Genomic DNA, 26,942 nt, shown 5'->3' with positions numbered 1-26,942 from the left:
ATATGGAGACGGATTTGCCGAATGAAGGAGTCCCAATCCGAGTTTTTATCAATAGTCATATAATTGGAAATCGCGAGCGCATGAATTAATCCCCAAAGAAGGGATCGTCGTCGCGATAAAGAAATTAATCATTTTCAAGGAAAACATCAACAGTTTTCCCAGGACTGGATTAAATATACGAATATCGATTGCCGAATAATTTTCAGCATCTACTGTAGGTACCTATATACCATTTTATGTATATAAACTTTAGCCAGCCACCCTACCTGTCCTGTACCTGCCTCTTTTGCACGTTCGACGAAAGGTAATTCTACTTATACCTTTTGTTTGCTGCCTCAGGTGAAAAACACACAGCAGACTTTTAGGCATTCTGGCGGCCAAACTTTCAAACAACGCACGCGTTCGACGCGAACCGACCAGAAATTTTAACGTGAGTAACACGTTTTCTCTTTATTTACTATAACGTCATCGTTTCAAGTAGTTGTGCAGGTTATTGGCAGCATTTGCGGAGATTTTTTTGTTTCGTTGATGTAAATTTTTTTCGCACGTTTTCGTCTCTGTGGTGATCTCGTTGCCGCGATAAAACTTATTTTTAATTTTGTATTTTTTTGGTTCAATTTTTTTTTATTATAATGGTTTTAAACGGTTATCGATTGATCGAGTTCGTTACATCGAGTGATTTTCACCTAATTGACTCGGAGTACTGAGACGAAGCTCGTGATCTGCATTAATTGGATCAAAGATCAGGTAAAATATTCCACCCCTCGAGGTGCTCATTATATTTTCCTATCTTTAATTTATAATTTAAAAAAAAACGTATTCTTAATTTAAAATTATTCTCGTACCAGCAAAATTCCGCCGATTTGAAAAACAGCATGCAGACGTATCGAGTTTCCTGTTCGATCTCTCTAACCCTCGTTCCGTTAAACTTTTATTACCGCACGTTATCGTATTTCGATGAAAATCTTTCCGACTAAAGTGCCATTTAAGCTGAATTAAGTAATTTTTTAATGGCATCGAATCACCCAACAGATTTCCAAAGCTTCAAGAGTACCTACTTTCTCGCTGTCAAATAAACGTCAAGTGGGCAGCAATTAGAAGCTTGTGAAAAAATATTTTTTAAAGTGATTCGACTCTCGCTATCTTGAAATCTTCGTATCGATAAGTGTAACCTTTACTTTATAGAATTTTTCGACCATGTTTAATCCTTAAAATAAGCTCGTTTCCTTCCAATGAATTTTTTTCATCCTCGTGTTGAGAATTTATCGTCGATTTTTCCCCCTCTTATTAGGTGCAGCAAAAAAATTTTCTCATTTTTAATCTTTTTTTTTTTTTTTTGAAACGAGACGGGAAGAGGAATCGACAATAAATTTAAATTCAATAAAGTAAGGGGAAAAAATTCGAATAAAATTCATTTAGATATTCGGCGACCAAAACCACCGTCATGGAAAACTCATCTAGGATAAAAAAAATTCCTCAAACGAATACCATCGTAACTTTACATTCTTAACGCATTTTTTTTTTTTTTTTTGCATAAAAAAATAATCATATAAAAGTTACAAAAATGGTGACTCGTTAGAAGGCACGGCAGGCGGAATAATTTTAAAAGGAATTGAAGTATAATAAAGAATAAGCTTAGTTGTATTCGAATTACGTTCTCTTGCTTGAAAAATTCTCACTGAAAAGAGATCTTTTATGGTTTGATTCCGAGATCCTTGAGATTTTTTGGATTTTTATTCCATTGACCTCTTTATTTTTTTCTCAATTTCTACGCAGGGTTTGTTAAACTTTTTAATATTTTTCCTTTCCTCGTGCACTTGTTTTACTAATTTTTAAATTAAAAAGAAAGAAAATTGATACTTTTTGAATATTTAAATCAAGTAATAATAATTTTATCATAACTTAACTCCAAACTCATCTTATCTTATTTAATTATATTTCGTCAAAAAAATATTCGTCTACGAAATGACAACCATCTAATTATTTTCAACGCACCTTTTACCAACGAAAGTACAATTGTATTCGTACAGTTGTTCTCGTAAAAGTATTTTCAATTATCGTTACATTCTTTTTTTTGCGGTTTACTTTTACCGTAGAAGTTGTTATTTTTTTTTTTTGCAAATCGATAATAACCTAGCTGGGTATTTACGAAACAACGCAATAATTACTCTTTAGCCCACGCAAATCGCAACTTTCCCAGACAGCGAACAATACTCCCAATCATATTATTGAGGAAATGTTGAAAACATGATGCAAAAATTACTCTCGCTTTGTTAAACGACTAAACTCTCGAAACTTCTCTCACAGGAGGGAGGCAGAAAATGAATTTTTTACTCTTTGTGCCAACGATTAGGTACCTACTTCTTCAAAGTGGGAATAAGTTTATTGGAATTTTTATTGAAATTTCTATCCGAAGTAATTGCCCACTTCGGTAGTTAAATTTCGTTTGAACTGAAAATTTCCTCTATAGACGGTAAACTCGTAAATTGGAAGCGTTTATGGGAGGTCTAGATTCGAGTTGGTAGGTCAGTAGTGAACCGTAAGTACTTAGGTAATAAATGTAAACAATGTGGGAGAAAAAAAGTTACATTTTGTTGGTTTTGCACGAGCCCAAAAATAATTAAGTTTTGCTTTACAGGCGAACCTTTTAAATAATGGATTTGTTTTCGAGTCTGAAAATGATAAAAATTGGTTGGTATTTTGATAAAACTATCTAAGTATGAAATTTTGTCCCTAAAATAATTCAAATTTGGAACTACGTATTGAACAAGGGTTTAAATTGACGCAAGGCTGCTCAAACATTTATCACGTCATTTTTCAGTCCATCAGTAAGGCTCGAGAGCCCCCTCCCCCCACATTGCATCTCTCAATATACCATAAAAATTACTGCAGATAGGGTCAATGGTGTTTCATTTACTCAATTTTTTAGCAGGAATAGGAAACCGTCTCATACCTGTGAATTTTTTCAATAATTCGACGACCGAAACGTACCTAATACCTATCTAAAGGAAATTATTTTTGATGACAGAATTAGATAACGTGTCCTTAATTGATTCAGTGTCTCCTAAAATCAACATGAAAATGTTGAAGTCATTGACGCGCTGCCCTATACTCATTCTATGTATCTGTGATGATAGCTTTATTATTTCGAGACATGCAATTTTTTCATTTAAAAATCATCAAGGTAACAATCACTGGATCAGCGAACTTCTTAATTTATATACTCGGCTACCTAGATATCTATTTATCTATAAATAGGAGTGAATAGTAAATATTGGGATGGGTCGTCATTTAATTTTTTCGTGGGGAGGGGTAAATGATGACGTCAAAAGAACGTGGCATAAATTGAAGGCCATAGAGGTAATTTTAATTCCTGCTTTCTTTATTCATCTCTGATTACAATGTGCTTTGCAGAATCACGCGTGAATTTGCTGATAGCCTATTTTGAATAAATCATCGTACGAGTGTCAACATTATCATACTTACCTTGTTTCAAGAGTTATTTCACATAATTATATCGTCACATTTCATAGATTTCTGAAGTACGAGTAGATAGGCACTTTTGCCTCAATTTTTTCCAAGTTTTTTGAAGAATTATAATAAGCAGGTTACAGCTGTATGTTAATCCAAAGCACACCGGGAACGATCATCATTATATAGTCAAAATTAAGATTTTAGGGACCCCTGTAAAACACATACCTATTGTTCTTCCTTATAAAGGAACTTGTCGATCACACAGTCATTAATTTCCTTCATTTTTCCATTGAGCATGAGGATCCATAGACTTGACTCGGGTAGAAAAAACCCAGTTACCAAATCAAAGAATAATTGGAGGTCTTACAAGGGCTTGAATTTTACAAATCATCTTGAAAAATTGCACATTATAAGTAGATAAAAAAAAAACATACCCACAGTTGAATTATTGCACAGGTAGGCCTATTCCAAAAAATATTCATGATCAATTGATTATTTTTTGAGGTTCGGCAACACCATATGTCAATACTTTGTAGTACATATCAATATTTTATTTAAAATATCGACTACTTTTTCATCAATATTTTTCAGTTTGATACTTTGTAGTTATTAGTGTCAAAATTTAATTTTTGCCCCCAAAAATTATGAAAAAAATTGCAAAAACTTGAAAATCCATTCAAAATAACTCAATATTGTCTTCTAACGACTAGAAAACGTTTGCTTTTTTCACACTTCTACACTCTGGTGAATTTCAAAAAGTTCTTTTTTAGATTTTTCATCACTTTTTGGCGATCATTGCAGAGAATAATCCATCATAAAGTATGTACCTACCTACATATCAGGCTCGGCATTTTGAGTATTGATATTTCTGAGGTTTGATGCTTGTTTGCTTGAGGTTAAACATATTTCATCTCAAGAAGTAGTGATACCATAAGTATCGACACTTCTTTCGAGTATTGACAAGATAGAACCAACTATTAGGTATCGATCATTAATATCTACCAGAAGGGGGGGAGCAGTATGAAATCCTGAGTGAAGCTCTCATTAAGGCTTCGTGTGAAAGAAAAGGAACTAGAGATGTGCTTGACTGATTGCCTTGCGAAAAGTTGAAATTAAAAGAGCACTAGACGTCAAGAGGAAAATTCTGACTTTTTTTGCAAATTTGGAATTTTCCACCTCCCACCTCCTCCCCCAAAGTTGTTACCTCGAGTGAGAAAATAATTCCCTATTTTTTATTTTACCCCTATCTACAAAAAAAGTGATGCTGCTAGCCCCCTAAGTTGAAAAAAAAAGTTTTACCTAGGTATTCATGAAAATTCTTTGTTGCTGCATCAGAATTTTTCTAAATAATCCCTTTTTTTTGATAAAAAACTTTCTCCGGCCCTTCAAACCATATTGGCTCCCAAGTAAGGAGTCCCTCAAAGTTGAAAAAATCACAAAAAAAGGGAAAATTTGTTGAAGATATCTCATTTTCACATTAGAATTGTTCTATATATCTAACCCCCTTCTCAAGAAAAAATCAATGTTGGACTCCCAAATGATGCTGGCTCTCCTGTATGGAGCCCCTTCCTCCAAGTTTGGAGGAAAAATGTATGAAAAAATTGATATCTGCAGAAATGTTTTGAAAATTTTTCATTCATGTGTAGAACCTTTCTGAATAGTTGAGCACTTTTTCACCCCCCCCCCCCCCCCCCCGATCTCCTAAATCATGTAGGTTCCTTATAAAGCCCCTCAAAGTAAAAAAAAAATAAAAAAAAAAATCAAAAATGCATATCTGTACTTTGAAAATGCTTAATTTCTGAGCAGACGAGTACTTTTAGATAACCACTTTTTCAAGAAAAACACCCACTGGTCTTCCAAATGATGTTGGTCCCCTTCTATGAAACCCCCAAAATTGAAAAATATTGAAAAAGATGAAAATTGATGTTTGTACTTAGGTACAAATGATATGAAAATTGTTCATCTCTGAGCAGAATGCTTTTAGATAATTTTTTTCTTCAGAAAAACCTTTCCTCAGTTTCCCCCTACAATACTGACCACCTACATAGACACCTCCAAAGTTGATTTTTGTTTTTAAATGGAGGTAAAGTCTTCTCTGCGAGGAAACTTTCAAAAGCCAAATCTCATTGATAGGGATTCTAAGTATTTATAAACACACCCCCCCCCCCAAAAAAAAAAAGATTCCTTCAATTTTTTAAAAAAATTTTCCAATTTCAACGCACTGAAGCACACTGATGAAATATCACAATTGGATCCAAAATTTTTGACGTTTTATTGCCATACACCCACAGGTGGCTGAGTTCTTAAAATTAAATATAAATAGGTACCTACTATCTAGGTATCTAAACACAAATGCAAAATTATTTTCATTATTCGACTACCAAATTTTTTGAATTTTTATACGCCCACTTTTACATTTTATACGCGAAAAAAGATGAAAAGAAACACAAAACCATTTACTTGATCCTAATCATAAAATTTTATCAACATTTTCACCTCACTTTCCTTCTCTTTTTTTCTTCATATCTCGGCTACAACATTAGGTACCTAGTTTTTTTTTCTCTCAAAAAAGAAGGAAGTACCAACGAAATCCCATTCTTGCTAAAAAATTCATGTTTCGTTTTACTTTAAACTTTTAGCTGCGTTGTTTTGAAATTTTTGAATGCGTTAACGAGCCTCATTCTTTTTAGACGACGGATTTACACTCGATATGAAACATTTTTTCACGGTCACAACGAAATAAGATGGAGCAGGATAAATTTACAACTGAATATTTTATTCCAAGTTGAACGTAACACGTCGTATTATACCTACTCTTACAGCTGAACACTGAACAGGATATTATAATTCGAATAAACTGATTCGGGACAATTTGACACACCGAGTCGTGAATTTCGCGAGCAAATAATCTTTTTTCTCATAGCGACGCGACGAGAAAAGGAAAAATATCGCGACAGGAGGAGGATGGGGGTGGAGGGATGGCAGGGGGATGGGGGTTGAACGACGAGATGAGTTTGACGATAATCGCGTATGCCGGAAAACGCTTATAAATGGGCGAAACTTTAAAGTAAACGAAGGAAAGCGGCTGCGGAAAACAAACAAGCCGAAGTCGAGTCGAGTTCATGATAACACGAAAGTGAAAAGAAGCAAAACAAACAAAATGAAAGTAAATACGATGGAAAATAAGACGGAAAAATTTATGCATTTTGAGAAATACCTACTCTTTTGTAGGGTAGTAGGTGCAGGTACCGGCTTTCGTATATTTTTGTCCTGCTTTAAAAGCTCTTCCTCTCAGTGCAGCTACCTATAAGGTTTATAATCTGGCACCTTGGGATAGATATGTTTGTTCAGCTGGTGTTGTATACATAATCGAAAATATGACTTATATTTAAAGATAATTTAAAGTACAGATGAAAAAATACCTAAGGATTATACAAGGCGTCCTACAGAAAAGAGTATATAAATGAGAATATAAGGCAGTGTTGTCATCTTAGCACAATCATTGAAAGATTTTTAAAAATTCGTCAAAAATCGAAAAATGAACTTTGGTAGCTCAAAATTTAGTTCCCAAGTGTGGGTGATATGCTATTTAAGTGAGCCAATTTTCAGCCCAATCGAAGTTGATGGGTTGTAAAAGGTCTTTATTTTTAATCATACCCATCCAAAAGCAAAATATATGACAAACATTTGATTAAAAGGGACATTGGGACACCTTGTATAATAAAGGAAATATACTATGCAGTCCCTACACATTCCATAATTATTTTATCGTATTTAAATTTATCCGATTCTATAGTCACGGTCATCTTTTTGGCGATATCCTATCGTATAAGTGAGTAAAGTGAAACAATGTCAACAAAAGTAACAGTTGAAAGATTTATTAATGCTTCAAATACATCCAGAGAAGTACGAGTAGCTCAGCCAAGAATGATTTTTATGGTCGTCCGAACGAAACACTAGGATGAAGTGGACCTTTTTCCATCTCTTTACCTCGCACGTTATCGAGTTTTGTATATAAATAAATTCACCGAGATTTGTAATTTAATTTCATCAATTCTACCGTACCTACACTCGCTCGACTCCATCGCTAAAAGACAAATTACCTCACTTTTGTCTTTGAAGTCGATTAATACGGTTCCGGCCACGTCTACGATACCCTTACCTACCATCTTTGTGGCGAATCACCTACGCAGCTTTATGGCGTTTTCATTTACTCTCGAATTTGAGCAGAATCGTAAAAAGTTACTGATTTATGAAATTTTAAAAATTGACATCGGACATAATGCGAAAAATGTATATATAGATCGATGACTCTTTTATACAAATTTAAGTACTAACTGTAATATGTGTACTAAAAGTATAAAATTCTCTACTACTGCGTATAATTTTATCGGCTATATAGTATTTGGGTTCTTGTCATAAATAAATTTTTTAACCGTTTAAAAATACAATTTCTTTATGACGTCTTCGCGACGTATGTAGTGTACTTGACAATTGCACGACATAATCAAATCACAAACGATAACCTAGACGAAAGGGAGAAAAATCATTTTATTATACAACATCAAAAGCTCGTAAAAAATAAAACCATGTGAAAGTTTTATTTTCAACGGAAAATGTGCAAAGAAATGACAGCTTTACACAGTTTTTTTTTTCTCTCTCTCAAAACTGCATAATGTTTCAAAAGTTATGTGCATGATTTTGTAAACAATAAAGTCGCTGTGCGAGTGTTCCAGGTTTAGAATTCGGTTTGTTTGAAAATATTACACTAAATGTGACTCATACATGAGGTTTATAGTGTTCAGGACTGTGTATTGTGAGTTTCATAACGATGAAACCCTCAAATATTGGAAAGAATCGTCAAAAATTATTTTATGCATTTTTTTTTCTATAAGAAAAACAGGAAATTTTGTACTTATCGATCACAAAAAGAAAAACTCCATTTTCACATCTCATCCCATAAGTTTACGAACGAGATTTGACTGTGAGAGAAAATTATATCTACCGATTAATTGTTGTAAAACTTTGTGATGATGATTTTTTGCCCAGCATGCAAATTGAAGGAGCTATTATCACATTTGAGGGGTTCCATTGAAAAGGGGCCTTGGTCAATTTTTTTGTATTTTTTTGATTTTTACAGTTTTGAATGTATTTAAAATTATTATTTTTTATTAATTCCATCATATTCAATGATATTGAAAATATTCTTCCATGAAAAAAAGACGATTTGGAAAATGTTTGCTTGTAGAAAAAATTGTCAAGTCTATTTTGAACTTGTGAAAATCAGTGAAGAAAAAAATTGACTTAGACCCCTTTTCCACGAAGCCTCACATTTAAAATGAAACTTGCAAAATACAAACTGGATAGATAGGTAAGGACAACTTTTAAAGTTACATTGCTCCTTCAATTTTGATTACAGGTCAGAAAATCTTCACTATAGTTACAACCTGTCCAATCCCAGCTCATATCCCTAATTTAATACACGATGTTCAACAAAAACCAATTTATGGATAAAAATGCACAACTTTTGTAAACATTTTGTAGAATTTTTTCGAAATTTTTGCAAAACCTTGAGCAGGCTGTTTTTAAGATTCTCTTTCCCTCTTTCTTTCAATTAGTTGCAGAGTGACTGGTTCATTATAATTTACCAAATTGAGCATTTTCATTTTTCACAGCTTTTTCAGCAGCAAATCCCATTACTTTTTCACTTCAAAATAATAAATTAGGCAAAAATGAATTTTTTTTACAAATTTTAAATGAAAAACGTTAAATTTTTGAGCCAAACGCATAACTTTTTTAGCATTTCCTCGATTATTAGCAGTGTTCTTCTAAAATGCAGAACATTTTTGTTCAACGTGTAGGACTTGCAACACAAATTAATCACCATTCACCATGTAATTTTTTTTCAAGATTTGGTATTTGGAAATATTTTTGAAACCGAGTTTTTTTAGTTGTGGTCAATTTTTTTTCAATCAGTGATAGGCTTACGTGATTTAAATTTTTTTTTGTGATATGCCTCGCTCTTCAACACGCTGTCGGAGAAGTATATTTTTTGAAGTTTCAATCAGAAAATATTTAGAAAACATTTTCACAGAAATTGATGAAAGAAACGTACCTATGATGATGAAAAAACAACAACAACAAACGACATAAAAATGTAAGAATTACTGCCAAATTTATTTTGAACTTGAAAACTAAGCGAAGGGCTGTTAAATTTTGTTAATTGGTAACAACTAAAAAGATCCTATAAAAAGTCACAAAACTCCAAAATGGGACATTTTATTCATAAGAGAATAATTTAGATCTGTACATGGAAAAATCAAAAGAGCATTCAAAAATACCTGAATTTCATTGTGCGATTTTTGATGATTTTTTCGCAAATTCACATTCGACTCTTTTTCCATGAAAAAATAAAGAATTCAAAATGTTGAAAAATTGAGGCAGAAATCTGAAATTTGTTTTATTGATGGTGAATTTCATTTCCAATGGCTGGGTCTACCACAAGTCGATTTGAAAGGAGGTTTCAAACAGGATTTTGACTAAGTTTCAGCTCTTATAGATCGAAAGATCACAAAGACGATCAATTCGAATTGATATGTAAACGCCGAATAATATTTTGACTCATTTTATGACGGCCTTCCTAAAACTGGAAAATCCAAAAATCTGCTCGAGGCTCCAGAATAGTTCAAAATCATCTTCAATTGATTTGAAAGGACGTGGGAAAAATTTGTTTCGCAGAATTCCCTCTCCCTGTAAAACTTTTCTGGGGGGAGAAGGAATTTTTTTGACAGAAAATCAGATAAATAAGTATGTTTTTAAAGATGCTGATTCTGATCTTCGAAAATGTTTGACTCTAAAATCTTTGAACTCTCCCGAGGGAACAGATTTTGACAACCATATTATTGCATCTTTCAAAATTTTAGGTTCCAACCTCTCATGAAACTAAGTTTGATTTTGGAATCGAACCAGTTTCTGAACCAGAATTGGTGCCCTCGAAAATTAATCATGATTCGATAGGTAGGTACCTACATACTATATAACTTTTTTCAATGGTTTGAAATTTTTTATATTTTTATCCTTCCTTTAAGTATAGGTCAATTTCGCGAAAGTATTGTTAAAAATTCATAATGTGAAGAAACGGAAAAGGAACTTTAAAAGTCCCTACATAAAGAAGCCATTTTCTCTTAAATTTCCATGCTTGGTCCTTTTTTTCTGGTACGAATATTACAAGAAAAATCTTTCTTAGGGATGAATTTCGGGGAAAGAACTTTCATTCGTAAAAAAATGTTACCCTGCGTACATACTTATGCAAGAATTTTCCCTCAAGTTGAATTTTACACAGAGAAAATTTTTCCTGTGTTGACAGTTTGAAAATAAGATGGATATTTAACCTTCTCGCTTTCTTTCTCAATTTCAAAAAATTTAAACTTTTTTCCTGAATAGTAAACCCCATAAATTTTTGAAAATCAGCCAGAAATCTGAAAAAAAATTGGCAAACCAAGTTTGGCCGGCTTGGAGAAGTATTTTTTTTACATGACTTTCCAATTTTTTGTTGGAACCAACATTTTTTTGGTTAGTTGGGACACCTGCTTCGTGAGTCAAAAAATTGGAACAGTAAGCAAATGAATAAGAACGAAACATTTGACCAATTGAACTCGGGGGGGGGGGCAGAAATAACACTCCCATTTCAAATGTATGGGGTTAAACGACCAGCGAAAAGTGCAGTGTCACAATATGAAAAATATTTCCTAGAAATTAGAATGATAAATCCTCCCTTCTCCTCTTCCCTTATTTTTCTTCTCCTTCAGCCATATGACAATATTTCAGTCTATTTTCCAGGTTTTTAAAAAAAATCAACAAATGAAGAGTGATATTCCAAAACTCGCTTTGTCCATTTTTATCAAAGTTGGGTTTTCAGTGGTACCTGGTAGATGAAGTATTAACCCACATTCCTACATCATCAACCTACCAAAATGAGGTGTTTAACTCACCTAAATAACCAATTCACTAAAAATTAAAAAAAAAATAACGTTCCGAAACGCGTTTTGTCCATTTTTATTGAAATTTTTTTCAGCAGTATTTAGTGGATGAAATGTATACCTACACTCCTACATCATAAATCCACCCAAATAAAGTGCTAAACTTGCCTAAAAAGCCAATTTACCCGTTTAAAGGGAAACTGTTTTTCCTCTCTCCTGAAAAGTTGTGAAAATGGACAAAGCGAGTTTTGGAATATCACTCTTCAAATACTTAGTGAAAATTTTAGACTTTTTGAACAAAAAACTCTATAAAAATGTTGAAATTGGATCAAAATCTTGATTTATTTTGAAAAAAGCAAGTACCTATCCTTGAAAGAGTCAAGTAGCTAGCTACTGATTTACTCGTAGTAACTAATTGAAAATGGCAAAAATGTAATATTTTCATAAAAATGTAAGAAATATCGTAAAATTAATTCAAGTAATTTAATTTTCTCTCGCTTTGCCAGGTACTTTTTCAGTCTGCTCAGCTTAATCGAGAGCAAACGTTTGAAAAATTAAATTAAATGAAACCAGCAAAAAGTTACACCGCACCGTATACTCTCGTCAGCATAAAAAAATATGATCTCGATGCAAAAAACTATACGTACTTTTTGGTTGATTTTTCTCAAATATAATTTTTATTCAACGTCACTTGCAGAGAAAAAAAAACGAAAAAGAAAACTGCAGCAATAAAATACGTACATCTCGTAAATGGTGAAATTTTAAATAAAAATAAGATGTAGCTAAATTAATTTTACCTCTGGTTATATTCCATTCATCGTTGAACAGATATGACATAACAATATCGACACAACACAAAAGAACGAAATGACAGCGAATACATTTCATTCTTGTTCTGCAATCACTCGAGCGTAGTATTTGTTTTGTTACAATTTGATTAAAAATCCTTCGTTTCCGCGTCGCGCGTCGGTCGTTGAAGCAAAATAAAAAGCGCAACTTTTAAAAATACCAACAGCAGATAATACAAAGTGATTTTTTTCTACCTATAAAAAAAAGGAGGAAGAAAAAAAATTAGGGTTGGACTGAAATATCGCGAATTAATTTTATTAATTTTCATAATTACCATCGAGATGGCCTCCAATAAAGATATATAGGTGATGAGTGACACGTTATATAGGCTATACGATAGAGGTAAAAAAATGAACAATGACACAGCATAGCGCAAATTAGTCAAGATCAAAGACCATTGTTCGGATAATTTTTTTTTACTAAGATGTCGTTTGATTTATTATGAAAAGATGAAAAGCCAATGAACTCCAAGTTGTTCCGAACTATAGTGAAATATCAACGAGAAAGCCAATTTCCTACCTTGTAATAGGTTTAATGGGTAAAATAATTTTTTCAAACTTGCCAGCAAGTTTTTTCAAAGTTGAAATTTTTTTTACACCGTTCTCAAGTCATTACAAGTTGACTTCTCGACAATTTCTATTTCACGTTTAAATTAAAACTTCGCCTCGTTTTAAAGGAATGCCTGAGTAAGCTACACAAGAGAGAACCATGCTCTTGCCGTCACCGAATCGAGCTACTAAGCGAGAAATATTCTTAAGAGGGTGAAAAAAAAATTATTAAAATAAGGAAGATGAATGAAGCAGCTTACCATTAATTTAAAGCTAATTTTCGAGTCTTGCAATTGGCATAAAAAAGTATCGTAGCAAAGATAATAGTTAGGTAATGATTATTACGATGGGGAAAAAACCGCCACCGTCGTTAATGTGCAAATGCAGCGTACCAATTGGCTACTTTTGGTTTCACTTTGATTCACATTTATGTATCAACCTACATAATAGCGTACTCAGAATGGCGATATAGAACGTTTTAATGGAACTTGCGCTTCCTTCTTGGTTTTTTTAAAAGTGTAATTTTTTTTCCTAGATATTTTCCAGTCGTGTTTAGCTAGCGAATAATCGAGTTAAATGAGAATCTTCATTCTGCGGATATTTTTCTCCAACGTGTAGGTATCGAGTACGAAATAATTTGAATATCTCTAGTAAAATAAAAACTTCCCATGTACCATTTTCAATAAACATAAATCTCGATCTGTGTTCTTTGAGGAATTAAATCTAGCAAAATGTATCCAGCACGACTTTACAGCCCACTCTCTAAATATGAATCAGTGGAAATTTCACTGATTGCATGAGTAAAGGGTGAAAAATATTGAGATGACTGAAAAATTTGTAAATTCTGTTCATAATTACGAATAGATCAGTAAAATCTGAATTCATTTTACTGATTTATTGGTCATTAGAATATCACTGTGGGCTAATCAGTAGTCTTTTGAAACAAAATACTGATTAAACAGTTACTGTCACAGTTTTATTGAATAATACCAGTAGAACACTGCTAATTCAAATAGTAAATAAAAATTATATACTGTTTAATCAGTAATACTTGTAGAAGTCACTGGGTCATCAGTAAAAATCAACCATTGAATCAGTAATTACACACCAACCATCAAATCGGTAAATTGAATTGATAACAGTTATGCAAAATGGCGAAAGTTGCATTGAATGTTGTAAACATGTGGATAATTTGTGATCTAGTTAAATGAGTTTTTGCAATTAATTGTTGAATAAATGTATAAATTTGATCTTTCATTGGGTGTTTGCGTTCGATGGATGATGTACCTTCCCAGTATATGTGACATGTAGCTGTTTTCAGGTTGGTACAATAACGAACTATAAAAATAACGATGAAGTGATAGTTAATGGTGAATTAGAACTAGTACCTAGGTGTAACATACGCGTAATGTGGTGTATTGATTCTAATTCATCTTTATTTTGCTTTTTGTAATTTTTATGGCTTTTGTTATTATATCAAATAGCTCGCTAAATAGTAAAAAGTGGCACGTCATTCATGAGGAAAGTAGGCTTATGAGAAAACAAGTAAAGTGTTCAACAAACGCAAAATAAAACACGCGCGTCACACGCATGATTAGTTTTGCTTTTTTGAACACTTTACTTTTTTTCTCATGAGCCTGCTTTTCTCGTAATTTGCCAAAAATAACGTGACTGTATTCTTACTGATTTAGCATAGTGAAACTACATCTACCAAAATTTCAGTAATTAAACAACTATTGAATCAGTAAAAAAATCACTGTTCTTTCAGTATTTTTTTAACTGATTCAAAAGTAAAGAATTTTACTGAATTTCAGCAGTAATGTTTTACTGATTCACTAGTAATCCAATTTTGCCTCTTATGAATCAGTGAAACATTACTGAATTTCAGTAGGAAACGACTGATTTATATTTAGAGAGCAGCGAAAAGAACAGTAAGAAAATTTCGTACGAGAATTCTCGAAATTATAAAGCAGATAGGGGTACCACGCTTCATCGAGTATATTCAATTTGTTGATTTCTCTGATTGTTCATCTCATATATATAGCTAGGTAGATACCTACTAGTATTTTTCTGCTTGCATAAGCTCATTTCTCCAGTCCATATTAATACGGGTATGCCTATAGATATTTATACGTCTTAATGACGATGAAGAATACTATAATGAAAACTTATCTGACTTACCCTTCCCTATGGTATTCGTTTCACTAGATATAGTCCGTTCTACGAGTATTATTAAATATCTACAACTTTGGCGAAACAATTTTTATCAAATAAGTATCTCATCGTGGAAAATCATCGAAATATTATAACTTTGATATTGAAATATTATCTTTTGGAGAAACATTTCACCACAATTTAAACTATCTATGCATAATTGCTTTATAAAGCATACTGATTGAAAAGTATGAAACTGGGGTATCTCGACTATGGGAAAGGTCAGAGAAGTGGAGATTTTGCATAAATGGATGCTGGATATTTATTACGTCTTAACAAGTACGTTAGGTACCTACGTAGAACACAAGTTTCTCATGTTTCAAATAGGTACAAGAAATGCGGTATTTTATGAAAATAAATACTTACATAATTTTATGCACCCTTCAAGTAAGTATTCGTTCGATACAGGGTAAGTATGGTCGTATTTATTTCTTAATAATCTGTTCATTAAAGAAGCAACTGAAACTACGTAAGAGTATGTGGGTTTGCAGACTCCGAGCTTTATAAAGCGATCAAATAATTTGGAATCAAATTTTGAATTTATATTTCAACATAATTCTCAGCTCATTTTACAGACGTCTGCGTCCACGAATTGCCCAAGATGTACTTACTAATTATACTTATTTTTAAAATTTGTTGTATTTTTTTTAAAAAAGTAATAAAGGAAGATAGGTAGAGGAATTCATAATTTCGAAATATACACCTTTCAATTAAGTATAGAAAAATATTTACGCAATAAAAGAAAAAAATATATATATTTTCAAGAAAATTCTGAAATTCCAAGCATCAAGTAGGTGTATCACACAGATAGTTTTTCGACTAGTGCATTCCAAGTCTGTATTAAATGAAATGAAATGGAAACATCTCAGTAGTAGGCGGGTCACTTTGGGGGTCCTAGACTTTCCGGCGCCAACCCAAAGTGTCCCGTCTACTTTTTTTTTTCAAATTTTTTTTTTGCATTTTTATTTTTTACATTTTTTTTTTTACACGGATACTTTGGGGGTCCTAGACTGGACTGGCCAAAGTGCCCTGTGTGTTGACGATGTGTATTTGAACCTAACCTAACTGAGGTGTGTTGACTATGTGTATTTAAACCTAACCTAACCAGCACTTCAAAAGCTGAAGTAGAAAAAAATGACTTGAAAAAATGGTTTTGTCTTTTAGTTTTTCGTATATACTGCACGAACCGTACGTCCTAGCAAAAATCTGATGAGAGTGATCTGAAAGAGAATTGAATTCTCTACAATTTCATTCGCGAGAAATTTTTGTAGGACGCTTAGTTTTAAAACTACAGCTCTTTAAAAGTTGCAGTAATAAAAAAATTGCTTAGTTTTACTGAAAATATGGGCAAATCGATTCTTTTTTCAAACAGAGGGTGTAATTGAAGGCATTTTGAGGGTTTTGTAAAAGCTTTCCAAAAGCTCCAAAAGTTGCAAGTGGGGATATTTTTGGAATCAGCATGACCTCAGCTTTCTAGGTACACCAAAATAACTTTTCAGTAACGGAAACCGAAACATAACTTTATTTCGTTATTTTAGCGTTATGGTTATTTGCCTACACTCATACTCATGCTGACTGCTCAGCAACTTGATTCAAAGCCTTCAAAGGTTCAGAATGTTAAAAGTAGTGAAATGTACTTATATTTATAGTTTTCAAGAGACTGCACTGACACAAATGCTGCATTCTGATTGGTTGGCAGGTTAATACAAACTGACCAATCAGAGAGCAGTATTGGCCAGAAGGTATCCTTAGAAAACTATAAATACAGGTGTAGTATGACAGACTTCTCATTATGCAGAACAGCAGAGCTCTGGTACACAGCTAGTCTATGAGTGTATACCCTACCCTGCATTGTTGAATGGTATACTTTACTACTCTTAGATAAAGTATGTAGCCATGTCTATATAAGGTGGAAAACAGCTCTGCTTTTCAAATCAAGACCAGATGGTTTGAAATTTAAATATTTCATCCTATTCTCGAATGAATTGAGGTCTGGCCCTCCACCAGAGGTATGTAGACTGAAGTCTACCATTTTTGGTAAAAGACCAGGGTTCCCTGGCCTTCCTTGTGGTGGTTAATGATGATCATAAACCATCTCTGGAAGTATGTAGAGTTTCTCTACCATTTTTTGGGAGGTGTGTGGAGTACATGAAGAGAAAAACATAAGATGCAGAAACGATCTGTGAAGGAAAAAAGTTTACTACACAAAACATGTTGGTAAATTTTTTTCTGCACGGATCATTTCTGCATGTACTGTTTTTTCTCTTCAGTGTACACATGGAGATGCAGAAATGATTTGTCAAGAAAATAATTTACTACACAAAACATGTTGGCAAATTTTTTTCTGCACGGATCATTTCTGCATGTACTGTTTTTTCTCTTCAGTGTACACATGGAGATGCAGAAATGATTTGTGAAGAAAATAATTTACTACACAAAACATGTTGGCAAATTTTTCTTCTTCACAAATCATTTCTGCATCTACCAATTTTTTTCATATTTTTCCCTCTTATGTGTATATAAGCACTTGTCAGAGTGACAGCTGAGTAAATGATTAACTTGAGTTATGTAACCAGTATTTATAGTTTTTTCTCAAATCTATTTGAGTTATCTGCTTTGTGATTGGCTGAATTTCAACCAATCACAATACAGCAAAATCTTTAATGATTTATGCAGCTGTGTGTGCAGATAAACTTCTGTTTGAAGTGTGTAAGGGAAAAATGACTCTTAGTGATTCAAAGAGAGGCGAATGCCAGTGCAACTGTGCTGTGCTATGATTGGTTGATTGGATTTTTCCAATCAGCCAATCAGAGAGCAGATAGCCCAGAAGGGTCTGTGAAAAAACTATAAATAGAGTTGTGGTGAGAGAGAAAAGTTAATGTGCTCTAGAATGTCTTCCTGCCAACATCTCTTGCTAACTGGTAATACGATGGCTACTACTACTTCAAATGCAGAATTCAATGCGGCTCTTGGAGCTTCTTGTTGTACTGTGGTCAGTCCTTTTCAGGGTTACACAGTACAACAACTGCGTGATGAAGCGAAGAAGAGCACACTTCGTTTTCATCATGCAATGAAAAAAGATGATCTATTCAACTTGTTGAATAGTCATCTTATAGGGAATATTTTCCCTTTTCACTGCAGCTTATTTGATTCAAATAATGCTTGTGAACCAACTGCTGCAGCTGCAGCTCCCATTCAGCCACCTAGTATTGATTACAATCAATACAAAGTGGTTGAGTTGAGGGTTTTGGCAAAGCAGAAGGGAATCAAGAATTATTTCAATATGAATAAACTGCAGTTAGTGTTAGCGTTAGATAATAGTGTAGGTAATGATAATTTTAATTTAGGGGAAATTTTCCCATTTAGTAATAGTTTATTTAATAAATCTGCACCAAGGAATGGTTGGCAACGACCAGGACTGGGTGCTTACTTAGCTACCTTAGATACTTTAGATTTAAATAGTGATAAAGTAGGGACCAAAAAAAGTTTAAAACGTAAAAAATCGACTTCTAGTGTTAAAATTATCAATAATGTAGGTTCTAAAAAAATGAAATTTAAGTTAGTTGACTATAGTGATACCGAAGATGAAGATGATGATGATGCTACTAATCTTGCTGGAAGGCCAGCAGAAGCGATTTCTTTTGTTTCAGGAGTTCCTAGTATTGAAGAAGAATGTCAACAACAACAACTACCACCACCACCACCACAAACTGCAGATAAACTCCAAGATTTAATTGCTGAGATGGAAATCGATGATGATGATGATGATGCAGAAATTATTCAACAACCAACTACCCAGGATTATGGACTTTACACCAACGAGGAAACCAGAAATGCTGTAGATGGAATATTAGCTGAAATGGATGGTGAAGAAGAAAAACAAGAACAGGTAGTAATACAGATGGAGATGGAGGTTGAGGTAGAGGTACCAGAGGAAGATACTCTTGAACAAGTTCTTGAGGATATGGAGTTGGGTGATGACTCAATTCCTGAACCTCAACGAGGATTGCTTAAAGAGTTATTCCCTGAGAATCTTTTACCCAACCTTATTGAAGAAGAACAGCCTGAACCGAGAAATGTATTGGATATATTTTTCGGTTCAAATAATGATCCAACACCGTTTTTGGAACCACATAGACAAGTTGTGGAGCTAGAGATCGATGCTGTGGAGATGTATATAGACCCTCCAGTTGTGAATACTCCTATGGTATCTCGGGCTGATAAGATTAAAGAAATCTTCAGCAGACCCGTGCCGCAGTATCGACCTCACGCTCCACGACCTGGTATGCCCAAATATTACCCAGAGTTTCCAAAACCTTGCATTAAAATTACAAATGAAGTGGATCCTCTGGAGTATTTGGTTACCCGAAAACCTACCAGACCCCAGCGCCTTGATAAATATCATAACGCAAGGGCTGGTGGCGGTGAAATTATTCATGGACACAACAACCCGAATATGATACCAGCTGAACCAAATGAAATTGAAATGGATCAGTTTTTGGAAGATTTGTTGAATGGTGGTGGTGGTGGTGGTGATGATACGGAAAGTACCTCCTCTAACACCTCAACAATTTCAACCAATGATGATGATAGTTCAGATGACTCGACTGACGATGATTCAGATGAGGATGATTCAAATGACGATGATTCAGACAGTGGACCAAATGATGACAACCCTGATAGTGACAATAGCAGTGATGGTGATGATGATTCAGATCATGGCAATCCAGATCACGGTATTCAACCAGTAGAAGAAGAAGAAGAAGCTGAAAGAGTATATATTGGTGGAGGTGGAGGTGGTAATGTTGCCAGCACTAGTGCTTCTACATCCAATACTAATGCTCCTACAGTTGACGCTGCTGCTGATGATACCAATAGTGACGACGATGATGAAGATTTACCTCCAGGTACTGTAGCTTTACAATATATCAATGTTACTCTTGTTGATGCATTGATAAGAGCAAAGTTTGGCCTAACAGAACATTCTTATAGAATTACGTTGAGGAAAAATATTGAAAAACTACCTAGAGTTGATCTCATCTCAAGAGCACTGAATGAGATGATGGAATATGCTAAGACAAAATCCGGTTTCATATCTGGTGATTTCATTGACCTTCAGGTTACAAACCCTGCTCTAAATCAACCGATTCGAACAGGTCTTCAAACAAACGACCATGTTGAATCATTGAAGGCAAAATTGGAACAAATTTTGACTTCGGATGAAACTGTGGATCTTTTTGCATGCAAGTTCCACGTTCAAACGATCAAAATTCCACGGGGTGAAGGCCGAACAAAGATCTTGAATTTGGCCAAGAATAAACATACAAAGACCAGCATCAACCAAATCAAAAATGATGACAAGTTATGTGGTTTACGAGCTGTTATTGTTGGTATGACTCATCATACTGATAAAATTTTGGACGAAACTTTGAATGATTCTCAAATTAAGGATACACGAAAAGGTAAGCCAATTCAAAACAGACTAACCAATAAGTTGCACAATCAATTGGTTGATAGGTATGCTGGTGATGGTTTCACATGTGAAAATGGTTTGACCATAGCCAACATGAAATTTGTTGAGGAATACCTGGATATTCAAATTGTGGTCATTGAAGCCATAGTTAATAACCCTCGAATTTATAGTGGTATTGAAAAAGAAATGAAAATCTACCTGTATAAGGATGGTAATCATTTTGACACAATTAATTCGATGAAAGGGTTTTATGGTAGTGTATACTACTGTGAACTTTGTAATTCAGGTTATCAGAATCCAGATGAACATCCAAACTGTACAGGAGGTAAAAAGTGTAAGCTATGCAATGAACTTGTACACAGTGATGTGAAACGTGTTCTTTGTATAGATTGCAACCGATATTGTGTCAACAAGGACTGCCTGAAAAACCATAAACAGACTGTCTGCAAAGAAGAGTTTAAATGTATTGGTTGTAGCAATGTTGTTCAGCGTTCAGATGTAGACCATAAATGTGGTTACTCCGAGTGTGGGAATTGCAAACAACACGTTGATACAGCTATACATAAATGCTTCATGAAGGACATTCCTGCTATGGGTGGTAGATGTGCATATAAGTGTAAGAATTGTGGTCCCAGTTGGTGTAACAGGGAAAACAAACGTTGCACTTATACCGAAAAATATATATTTTTCGATTACGAGTGTCAACAAGAAACAGGCCAACATGTACCTAACTTGATAATTACACGTGATTTCAACAACAACATATGTTGGTTTGATTCGAACGAAGAGTTTTGTGCATGGCTTGTTGATAAACAGCACAAGGACTACACTGCAATTGCACACTATGCCCGAGGTTACGATAGTTATTTCATTTTGCAATATTGCATAAAGAATACAATTGAGCCAGAAGCAATTTTTTCAGGTAGTAAGGTGATGATGCTGAAGATTGGACCACTAAATTTACGAATCATTGACAGCCACAACTTTATTGCGTCACCACTAGCAGATTTTCCAAAAACTTTCGGATTGACTGAGTTGAAGAAAGGTTACTTTCCTCATCTCTTCAATACAAAAGAAAATGAAAATTACGTGGGAGACATTCCAGCTGCACATTATTACTGTCCTGACAGAATGAAAGCAGAAGCACGCAAAGATTTCCTCAACTGGCACAAACAAAAGACTGAAGAACATTACCAGTTCGATTTGAAAAGTGAATTGTTTCAGTATTGTAGTTCAGATGTTGATATTCTGCGACGTGGATGCTTGAAATTCAGGGAGGACTTTTTGGATAGTGGCAATTTGGATCCATTCTGTTATACCACCATTGCTAGTGATTGTATGGCTTTGTATAGAAGTAAATACTTGAAGCCTAATACAATAGCAGTGGACAACAAGGAGTTTCACGATCAGTTTTCTAAGGTTTCAATATCTTGGCTAAACTCATTTGACAATCCTAATATTGTTCACGCTAGCAATGGAGGTGAGAAACGAATATGTGGAGCTAAAGTTGATGGCTTTGATTCCACATCCAACACAGTTTACCAATTCCACGGTTGTTTCTGGCATGGATGTCCTGATTGCTTCGATGAAGAAACCACTAACAGGGTGAATCACGAATGCATGGGTGATCTATACCAGAAAACTGTGGAGAGAACAGAACAGCTTCAAAGAGCTGGGTACACTGTAGTTGAGATGTGGGAATGTAAATGGAAAAAAACTCGAGAATACTCTAAGAACTGTTACTTGATCAACAACCAAGTAATAGAGCCACTAAATCCACGAGATGCATTCTTTGGTGGGCGTACAGAAGTCTTCAAATTAAAGAAGACAGTTGATGGTGTTGATGGAAAAATCAAGTATATAGATGTCTGTTCACTGTATCCGACCGTAATGTATTATGATCCGTATCCAGTTGGACATCCGATGAAGATTTTGAATCCGCCATGTTACGATCCGAATTGGTTTGGATTTGTTAAATGCAAAGTCCTACCACCTCGTGATCTCTACATTCCGGTTCTTCCATGTCGTGTACAGATGAGTAAGAGTGAAAAATTATTGTTCACTATATGCGTGAAATGTGCCATTGATAATCAGCCTAGGTGTACCCACACAGATGCAGAACGTGAATTTGTAGGTACTTGGTCCACTCGAGAAATGAACAAAGCTATTGAGATGGGTTATGAAGTGCTGGAAACATACGAAGTGTGGCATTTTGACAAATCAACTGATTTGTGGAAAGACTACATTACCTATTTCTTGAAAGTGAAATTGGAATCTAGTGAGCACTCATATCCAACCAAAGAAGCTTATGTCGCAGCTGTGAAATGTGATCAAGGTATTGATTTGGATATTGACAAAATTGCCTATAATCCAGGAAGAAGGGCTGTGGCCAAATTATGCCTCAATTCACTTTGGGGTAAATTTGGACAGCGAGACAACATGGGTAATACCGAATACTTAACGGATCCATGTCGTTTCTATAAAATTCTCCTGGACGATAAGCTGACAAATGTTCACGTGTTTCCATTGTCTGAGGAAATGGTTCAAGTGAATTACAAATTCAAAGATCAATATGTTGAACGCAACTATAAGACCAATATTTACGTTGCAGCTTTCACAACTGCTAATGCCCGGCTTAGACTTTACGATCAGTTGTCAAAATTAAATGAAGCAGTTCTTTATTGCGACACTGACTCAATTGTATATGTAGATGATGGAACCAATACCGTGACAACTGGTGACTTGTTGGGTGAGTGGACTGATGAGCTGAAAGGAGGTTACATTACCAAATTCATAGCCTCAGGTCCTAAATCTTACTACTACAAGACAAACACTGGTAAAGAATGTCTCAAGGTGAAAGGTTTCACTCTACACTATACCAATGCGAAGAAAATCACCGGATCGGTTATGGAACTGATGATTGATAAGGAATTTCCAAACGTGATCACTGTTGATAAGAATATTGTTCGAGATGTGAAGACTAAGCAATTGGTTAACACAGATCAGACAAAGAAGTTTGGTTTCAACTTTGATAAACGTGTGATTTGTGATAATTTCGACACAGTTCCTTATGGTTACATTGCTTAGTGAAACGTTGAAGAATTATATTACAGCTGGCAATGGATAAACGTAGATTGAAAAATTCGATAACAGTGATTAATTTCGACAATCAAGTTAAGAAAAAACAACGTAAAGTAGAAATGTTTCCTGATGTGATCCGTTGCGGTATGTTTGGACCTAGTGGGTCTGGAAAATCAAACTTACTTCTTACCATGCTGGTACACATGAGACCATACAAAAATTTGTATCTATGCTCGAAAACGAGTTACCAGGAAAAGTATGGAACACTGCGTGAACTCATAGCTGGGCACAATAAAAATAAGAAAAGTCGAAAGCAAATGATTAATATCCAAGAACTACAAGTTGAATCACTCCCTGAACCTGAAGATTTGGAAATGGATTCCATTGTGATTTTTGATGATGTACTGACTGAAAAGCAAGATAAAGTTGCTAATTTTTTCCTCAGAGGCAGACATCGTAATATTTCTTGTTTTTACTTGAGTCAAGCTTACACAAAAATACCAAAAAAGAGTGGCATACGTGAAAATTTCAATTACATTATACTGTTTAGGCAGGATTTAGTGAATTTGCGTCAAGTTTATACTGAATACATCACAGATGTCACTTTTGAGAAATTCCGTTCAATGTGTAACAATTGTTGGCGTGAACAGTTTGGTTTTCTGGTTATTGATGTTGAGAGTGATGAATGCAAGTATAAAAAGAAGTTTGAAGAAAGTATAAATACCTGAGACCTAATTTGATAAGGTACATAGGAAATTGGTTCAAAAAAACTATACATAGAGGTACCTAACACTGATAAGTTATTATCATTACTATGGCACCTGCTAATGAAAATTATGACAATTTCTTTGAACGTTATGATTTTTATGACTATAGACCTCCTTCATCTGAGAACATTAACCAGCCAGGTGGGGAGTTTCCCATTACAGTTTATAATGAAGATATCATTACTTTACCTTGTGAAAGTAGACTTGTGTTTACTGGTCAAATCAGTGTAAATACTATAGCCACAGATGGTACTGCTACAGCTGTCACCAACATTGATACAAGTAAAATTGATTTTGATTTGAATGGTATTTTACATCGATTTGAATTCATTGAATACAAAGTTGGCGAACATAAAGTTGATGATATTCGTAAACCAGGTATTTCAACAACCATGAAAGGTCTTGCTTCATTCAGACCAAATATGGCTCAAAGTCTTTCTGGTTGGAATATTTATCAAGGAGCAAAAAGTCTAATCAATAGTTCAGGGTACTTTACAATTATTAAACCTCTTTCTGAATTGATGGGTTGTTTTGAAGATTATCGTAAATGTCTTGTTCGTATACCTCAAACATTGATTTTTCATATCAGTACATCGTCTGACAATAATTGTTTTTACTCAAAGGAGGGTACAAAATACCAAGTTTCTTTCAAATTCACAGACATTATTTGGCGTATGCGCCACATAAAACTGAGAATTGATAAAGAAGCCAAACTTCGCAAAGAAGTGTTGACCAGTACAAATTATACAATGTATTTTCGTCATTGGTTGTATCAAAGCACAACATTACCTGTTGGTACTACTGAATATACGTGGGATGTTCCCGTTTCTCATTCTAAAGTCAAGTATGCTATAATAGCTTTCCAAAAAGATGTTGTGGGAAAACTTGACAAACAAATGGGTAGATTTGATTTACTAAATGTTGAAAATGTGCAGTTGGAAATCAATAACTACTGGTTATATCCTAAAGATCGTTTGAACATCAAGTACACAGAAAATAAATGTGGTAATATTTTTGAAATGTTTAAAGCATTTCCCAAATCTTACTACAATCGACCAGAAGAAGATCCAGTCTGTGATTACATCACATTCCTAACGGATTTTCCGATGATCATTATTGACTGTTCTCATCAACCTGAAGTGATCAAAGATTCTTTGATAAATACAAAAATTCATTTCAATTTTCGAGATGATGGGTTTCCTGATAAAGGAATGGTACACCTACTCATGATTATGGATTGTAAAGCAGTTTACAATCCTCTGAACAACCAAGTTATCACATAGAATTGACAAATGAAGTTTTTTCGATATTTTATTTTTTCAAGATGGCATTTCAGATTTCATTGACTGAAACTTCTTCAATTTTTGATTTTGAATATGCAGATGGTATCAAGTTGAATGGACCTTACGAGGTCTGTTTGAAAAGTTTTGTGACTTATAACAACATACCCAACATATCGGAAGTGAATAACAATATAACTTTTGTGGATGTGGATGTGGATAAGGATAATGAAATTCCTCAGGCTGAGTTTATAGAGATCAGAGACACAAACAATAATATTATCAATGCCAATGCTGAAAGTCTCACTTACGACCTTCCAAAAAAGACAAAAGGAGTATATCCCTTTACTGTACCCACTGGTACATATGAGATTCAAGATATTGTTAAATATATTGAAAATTTGGATAAAATTAAAAACAGTGGTACCTTCTTGAGGTTAAATAAGAACACATTCAAAATGGAAATCAAAAGTCCTTTGCATATTGATTTCAGACCTGCAAACTCAATTGGTCGAACATTGGGCTTTAGTCCTAGACTTTTGGCTCCCAATGAACTGCATCGTTCAGATTTACCTGTGCAGATTTTTACTGTGCACACCATCAAAGTTAAATGCAATTTGATTAAATGCAATGTTGATAATCTGAAGCGTAATGACAATACACTTTATGAATTTCCATTAAAAGTTGAAAGTGGTGAGAAAATCATTGAAAGACCAATTACGTTGTGTTATTATCCTATTGTGAGACTAGATAGCATTTATCAGCTGCATTTGAGAGTTGTTGATCAAAATGATAGGTTGGTTGATTTTCAGGGTGAACAAATTGCAATTACTTTGGGTTTTCAACCAACTAGATGAAAATCGTTAAATAGAGGTCCATGAGCCTGTTGATATTCTAATTATAATGGATGATAAAACAATCAGAGATTATTTGGAATCTGGTAGAGCTCTGAAACAAAAGTTTGAAGAAATGAAATTTGGTAAACTAACCAAACGTATTCAGTTGGAAGAAAGGTTTAAACCAATTACAGAATCATTGCAAACTTTGAATGAAAATATGACAAAGTCTATACAAGTGCAGGGAGACAAAGGTATTCCTTTCATTTTGAATGACTTATTAAAACCAGGTAAAAATATTGATAAACACTTTGGTGTAAGAATTGAAAATAGAGGTTTATTTGTTGGTAATTCCCAATTAACAATCACACCTGATAACAATATTCTTTTGGAATCAGATCAAAGCTTGTATAAAGGTACTCCTGGTCTTTGGGAATTACT

The 26,942-nt window shown here is 34.2% G+C and overlaps 2 protein-coding genes across 2 annotated transcripts in view; both read left to right on the top strand.

Annotated features, from left to right (window-relative positions):
- The first annotated feature begins 388 nt into the window (after window positions 1-388).
- The window catches only part of LOC135848145 (arrestin homolog), a 216,332-nt gene continuing 189,778 nt past the window's right edge, over window positions 389-26,942 (top strand). The window contains exon 1 of the mRNA XM_065367951.1: window positions 389-747. The gene's annotated coding sequence lies outside the window, so the exon portion shown is untranslated. The remainder of the gene's footprint in view (window positions 748-26,942) is intronic.
- Window positions 24,433-25,668, top strand: LOC135848353 (uncharacterized). The gene has a single exon (XM_065368253.1). It carries the CDS (start codon window positions 24,433-24,435, stop codon window positions 25,666-25,668), a length of 1,236 nt encoding a protein of 411 aa, XP_065224325.1.

Source organism: Planococcus citri, chromosome 5 (genome assembly GCF_950023065.1).
Source record: "Planococcus citri chromosome 5, ihPlaCitr1.1, whole genome shotgun sequence".
Lineage (NCBI taxonomy): Eukaryota > Metazoa > Arthropoda > Insecta > Hemiptera > Pseudococcidae > Planococcus > Planococcus citri.
This window is presented reverse-complemented; position numbering and strand designations above follow the sequence as displayed.

Bases quoted from the DNA above. Each gene is read 5' to 3' on its own strand.
- LOC135848353 (XM_065368253.1), top strand. From the start codon at position 24,433: ATGGCACCTGCTAATGAAAATTATGACAATTTCTTTGAACGTTATGAT.